The following is a 5,454-nucleotide window of genomic DNA, read 5'->3' as shown; positions in this document are numbered from 1 at the left end:
GGCTGATGGTTTTTGGCACGGCCGGGACGGTCGACTCGCTCTGCCATCTGAACGCCTGGGGACGCTGTTCAATACCCATACATGCCCTACAGGTACTTAATCACACTAATTATATCGAGTAACTCTAATATTGTTCATGCAAACTCAGAGAATAAGGCATCAAGGCACTCAAAGCCATTTATTTTCATTGCCGAAGCGAAACCTTTGGCTGCATTGTGTCTGAAATGATATTTTTGCTCTGGTGTGATTTCAGGCCGGCCTGAAGAACCACCAGCTGGATACGGTTGATTTCTTTCTGAAGAGTAAGGAGAACATCCTGAGCCCCGCGTCTGGGTTTGTTCTGCCCGTCTCGACCCAAAGCCATCTGAGGAGTAAGACAGCTTTAATGAGATCCTCTGATCACTAACGACCTTCTCCAGCCGCGGCTTAATTCAAAGTTCTTAAGAAGTGTCCTGTCTGATCTTCTGGGTCATTAATTAAAGGGCAGAAGAAACTGTGTAAATGTGAGGCTGGAGAGCGTCGTTAATGTGCCTCTATTTTAGCTCTTGACATCATTGGTTGGGTGTCATAAATTGCATCCGAGTTACAATGAAATATAAATAAACATATTATAAATATAAAACAAAATATATATATTCAAATTTTATATTTTACATAAAATCTATATATACTTAAAGTTATATAAATATTATAATTGTCTAAAATTATAGTTACTTAATTTTCTAAAGATATATAGTACCTTTGTTTATACTTAATTGACTATCACTGTATATGTATATATATATACAGATTTTAAATATACTTTATTAACTGACAATTTTTAAAAAGTATTATTTAAACTGTTTATGTATAAATGTCTACACACAAAAAATATATATGTAAACATATGCAAACATTTCAAAGTATGCATAACTTATCATTATTGATTGACTATATTTAATATATTTTTTATATATTTTTTTTATTTTAAAAACATTTGAAAATATACTTTACTATGTTTAATTGAATATATTTGTAAATGTCTTTATGTAACTATATGTATAATTATTCATTAGGTATATAATTGTAAGAAAAAAAAAGTATAAAAAATTTATAATTGTAAAAAAAAATATGCATTTTTGTAAAATTATATATTTTTTGTAAAAACTGTATAAAAAATAAAATAAAATTCACACAATGATAAGTACATACGGGTAATTAATTTACCTGTATGTATTTATTTGTGTGTGAATTGTTTTTTGCATTATAGTAACAAGAATTTGAGTCAAATATGCAAATAATTGAGTCAAATAATTTCTTCTTGTTATTTTGATTATGGGGTGTTCTTGGCAGATTTGATGACGTTCATCTCATTAGTGTTTGTTGTGAGCTCCTGCTCTTCATCACATCAGAAGACACACAGTCTGAGCCAGATGAAAGACGCTCATGTTTAAACAGCGCAAACTAATCAGAAAACTGGAGACGATTTCATCTACGCAGCCATGTGTTCAGGAGGAATGAGGCAGTTATAGAGGCAGCTGCTAGTAATGTGATTGAGATGTCGTATTAATCATTGGTGAAGATGAAGAGAGAAACGAACCAGCTGATTCAGGATAAAGAGATCAATTAGATGTCAGAGGGAGATTTATGCTCATATTGGATGGGTGTTGGATGTACAGTATTATTTAGAGGACATGCTGGGAATGACTGTACAGTGTGTGTTTAGCTGTAATTTCAATGTGTGTGTGTATGTGTATATATATATATGTATATACACACACACACATATATATACAGAGCTGGGTAGTAACTGATTACATGTAATCTGGATTATGTAATCAGATTCCAAAAATAAAGTATATTTATATATATGTATATATATATTTATATAAACACAATGCATATGTAGAGAGAGAGAGAATGGCTTAAGTGATACTTTAAGTCATAATTTAGGGGCAGATTTATAGTTTGGTTTGAGGATAGTCTGTAAATGTAAATCTCAATATAAAAACAATTGCAGTCAATGGAAAATGGCAGAAAATCAAACAATAAAAGTTTGCAATAATTATTTTTTTAAATGTTTTTGGAAGAAGTCTCTTCTGCTCACCGTGGCTGCATGTATTTGATTAAAAATGCAGAAAAAAATGTAATATTGTGAAATATTATTACAATTTAAAATGCAATTTCAATTTATACAATTTATTTCTGTGATGCGCAGCGGAATTTTCAGCATCATTCCTCCAGTCTTCAGTGGCACATGATCTTCAGAAATCATTCTAATATTCTGCTTTTCTGCTCAAGAAACATTTCTTAAAAATAAACAAATACTTTTATTCAGCACGGATACATTAAATTGATCAAAAGTGACAGTAAAGACATTTATAATGTTATAAAAGATTTCAAATAAATGCTGTTCTTTTGAACTTTCTATTCATCAAAGAATCCTGAAAAATAAAATACATCACGGTGTCCACAACAATATGAAGCAGCACAGCTGTTTTCAACATTGATAATAATCAGAAATGTGTCTTGAGCTGCAAATCAGCATATTAGAATGATTTCTGAAGATCATGTGACACTGAAGACTGGAGTAATGATGCTGAAAATTCAGGAATAAATTACATTTTAACATATATTCACATAGAAAACAATTATTTTAAGTTGGAATAATATTTCACAATTTTTACTGTATTTTTGATCAAATAAATGCAGCCTTGTTGCGCAGAAGAGGCTTCTTTCAAAAGCATTTAAAAAGTCATATTGATTCCAGTCTGTTGTGTGTTTCAGATGTGCAGGCTCTGTGTCCGGCTCTGGATCTGCTGCGTTCTGCCATTCACGACACACACACTGAAGCTCAGAGCCAACAGTTCTGCGATCAGCTGCTGAGCATCACGCTCACCTTCCTCAACACGCAAACCAAAGTCCTCCTCACCAGCACACACGGTAAAACACACAAACACTGCTTTCAATGTGTAGTAGGGCTGCCCTCGACTAAGGATTTTTCTGGTCGACTAGTAGTCGTTCATTTGAAGCATTAGTCGACTAATTGCACATTTATTAATAAACCATTTAAATCATTATAATGAGTCTTTAATTGCATACATAGCCTATAAGCGCTCAAGCGCACGGCAGAAGTAATGATTATGAATGTGTCAGGGAAAAACACTAAATTATAAACTAGTGCTTTCTTTGTTTTCGGTTTAAGAGATCATCTCCGCAGTAGTGATGCACCTGTATGCTTGTTGCACACGGATTACATAATCTGAGAATATTTGTTTTCCATTTGAAAGTAGACATTTCGCTCTCTATAGATATGTTTTTATATATCTGTAAGGCAAGCATACATGGAGTTTCGGAGTTTCTCGCTCAAGTTCACAGAGACCGAGACGGCAGAAAGTGCATTTTGCTTTCATTATTTTACAAAAGCGCAACATTTTGTTGTTATTGTGAGTGCACACAAATAAACGTAGAGTCTTTACAGATTCGATAGATGAATTACTCCTGTCTGTATGACCCAAAATGAGGGATTATTTTAACAGTAAGTGAGCGCACTGGCACCTCCATCTGTCCTGCAGCGAGCTACTGTTCAGCTCCACTCCGCACAGACGCTTGAATAGCACACATTTCTGGTTAACATTAGATTGAGCGGCCATATAAAGTTGCTAATACTTACATATTTCGGATTATAAGCCATATTTGAGGTCGATGAATGATTGGATGTCCTGCCCGATCTACTGTATTACCACAGACCAGCCGTTAACGATCTGTCCGTCACGGACTGCGTGACTTCGCCTGTGCACATTTTTTATTTTTATTTTTTTACTGCGACTAATAAAATTTTGGTCGAGCAAGCCTCTTCTGTTCGGCTAACGGTTAGGGGGCAGCCCTAGTGTATCGAGCTCTTGTTTGGTGATATCAGGTCTCACGTTTGGTCCTGTCGCTGTAGAGCTGGACGTGAACCTGCAGGAGTGTGTGCAGATTTTAGACGGCTACATCTCTGACCTGCGGCGATACATGAAGAAGTTCCCCTGGCCGCATGCCTCCGTGAGTCTGAGCGCTGCTGTGTCCATCACCGACACGGACCAGCACTGGCAGTCGCTGTCTGATGAGGTCAGTCCGTAAACACACTGGACACCAGCAATGCATCATGGATCTTAGCACACGGATGTGTTTGTGTTGGACTCGCTTGCTTTCTTGCTTTCTTTCTTGTTTTCTTTCGCTTTCTTTTGCTTTCGTTCTTTCGCTTTCTTGCTTTCTTTTGCTTTCTTTTGCTTTCTTTTGCTTGCTTTCGCTTTCTTGTTTTCTTTCTTTCGCTTTCTTTCTTTCGCTTTTTCTTTCTCTTTCTTTCTTTCTTTCTTTCGCTTTCTTTTCTTTCTTTCGCTTTCTTTCTTTCGCTTTTTCTTTCTCTTTCTTTCTTTCTTTCTTTCGCTTTCTTTTCTTTCTTTCGCTTTCTTTCTTTCTTTCGCTTTCTCTTTCTTTCACTTTCTTTCTCTTTCTTTCTCTTTCTCTTTCTTTCTTTCGCTTTTTCTTTCTCTTTCTTTCTTTCTTTCTTTCGCTTTCTTTTCTTTCTTTCGCTTTCTTTCACTTTCTTTCTTTCTCTTTCTTTCTGTTTCTTTCTCTTTCTTTCGCTTTCTTTCTCTTTCTTTCGCTTTCTCTTTCTTTCTGTTTCTTTCTCTTTCTTTCTTCTTTCTTTCTTTCTTTCTTTTTTCTTTCTCTTTCTCTTTTCTTTCTTTCTTTCTCTTTCTTTCTCTTTCTCTTTCTTTGTTTCGCTTTCACTTTCTTTCTGTTTCTTTCTCTTTCTTTCTTCTTTCTTTCTTTCTTTCTTTTTTCTTTCTCTTTCTCTTTTCTTTCTTTCTTTCTCTTTCTTTCGCTTTCTCTTTCTTTGTTTCGCTTTCTTTCACTTTCTTTCTGTTTTTTTCTCTTTCTGTTTCTTTCTGTTTCTTTCTCTTTCTTTCTTTCTTCTTTCTTTCTTTCTTTCTTTTTTCTTTCTCTTTCTTTCTGTTTCTTTCACTTTCTTTCTGTTTCTTTCTCTTTCTTTCTGTTTCTTTCTTTCTTTCGCTTTCTTTCACTTTCTTTCTCTTTCTCTTTCTTTCTTTCGCTTTCTCTTTCTGTTTCGCTTTCTTTCACTTTCTTTCTGTTTTTTTCTCTTTCTGTTTCTTTCTGTTTCTTTCTCTTTCTTTCTTTCTTCTTTCTTTCTTTCTTTCTTTTTTCTTTCTCTTTCTCTTTTCTTTCTTTCTTTTTTCTTTCTCTTTTCTTTCTTTCTTTCTTTCTTTCTTTCTTTCTTTCTTTCCCAGCAGAATCGCAAAGTAGACTAAGCAAATCAACGAGTGAATTACCCACTGCTTTAAAACAGATATCCGTTGGACATGATTCAAGTTCTCCGACTCTCTCTATCTCTCCCCCTCTCTCTGTGTGTGTGTGTGTGTGTGTGTGTGTGTGTGTGTGTGTGTGTGTGTGTGTGTGTGTGTGTGTGTG

General features: G+C 34.8%; 1 protein-coding gene across 1 annotated transcript in view; it reads left to right on the top strand.

The window, feature by feature from the left end:
- The window catches only part of spg11 (SPG11 vesicle trafficking associated, spatacsin), a 62,522-nt gene that overhangs the window by 7,992 nt on the left and 49,076 nt on the right, over nucleotides 1-5,454 (top strand). The window contains exons 7-10 of the mRNA XM_016467291.1: nucleotides 2-92; nucleotides 254-371; nucleotides 2,767-2,922; nucleotides 3,926-4,089. Coding sequence (XP_016322777.1) covers nucleotides 2-92; nucleotides 254-371; nucleotides 2,767-2,922; nucleotides 3,926-4,089 — 529 coding nt within the window. The remainder of the gene's footprint in view (nucleotide 1; nucleotides 93-253; nucleotides 372-2,766; nucleotides 2,923-3,925; nucleotides 4,090-5,454) is intronic.

Source organism: Sinocyclocheilus anshuiensis, unplaced genomic scaffold (genome assembly GCF_001515605.1).
Source record: "Sinocyclocheilus anshuiensis isolate Anshui unplaced genomic scaffold, SAMN03320099.WGS_v1.1 scaffold688, whole genome shotgun sequence".
NCBI lineage: Eukaryota > Metazoa > Chordata > Actinopteri > Cypriniformes > Cyprinidae > Sinocyclocheilus > Sinocyclocheilus anshuiensis.
Note: the sequence above shows the minus strand (reverse complement) of the source record. Positions and strands in the feature narration are given on the sequence as shown.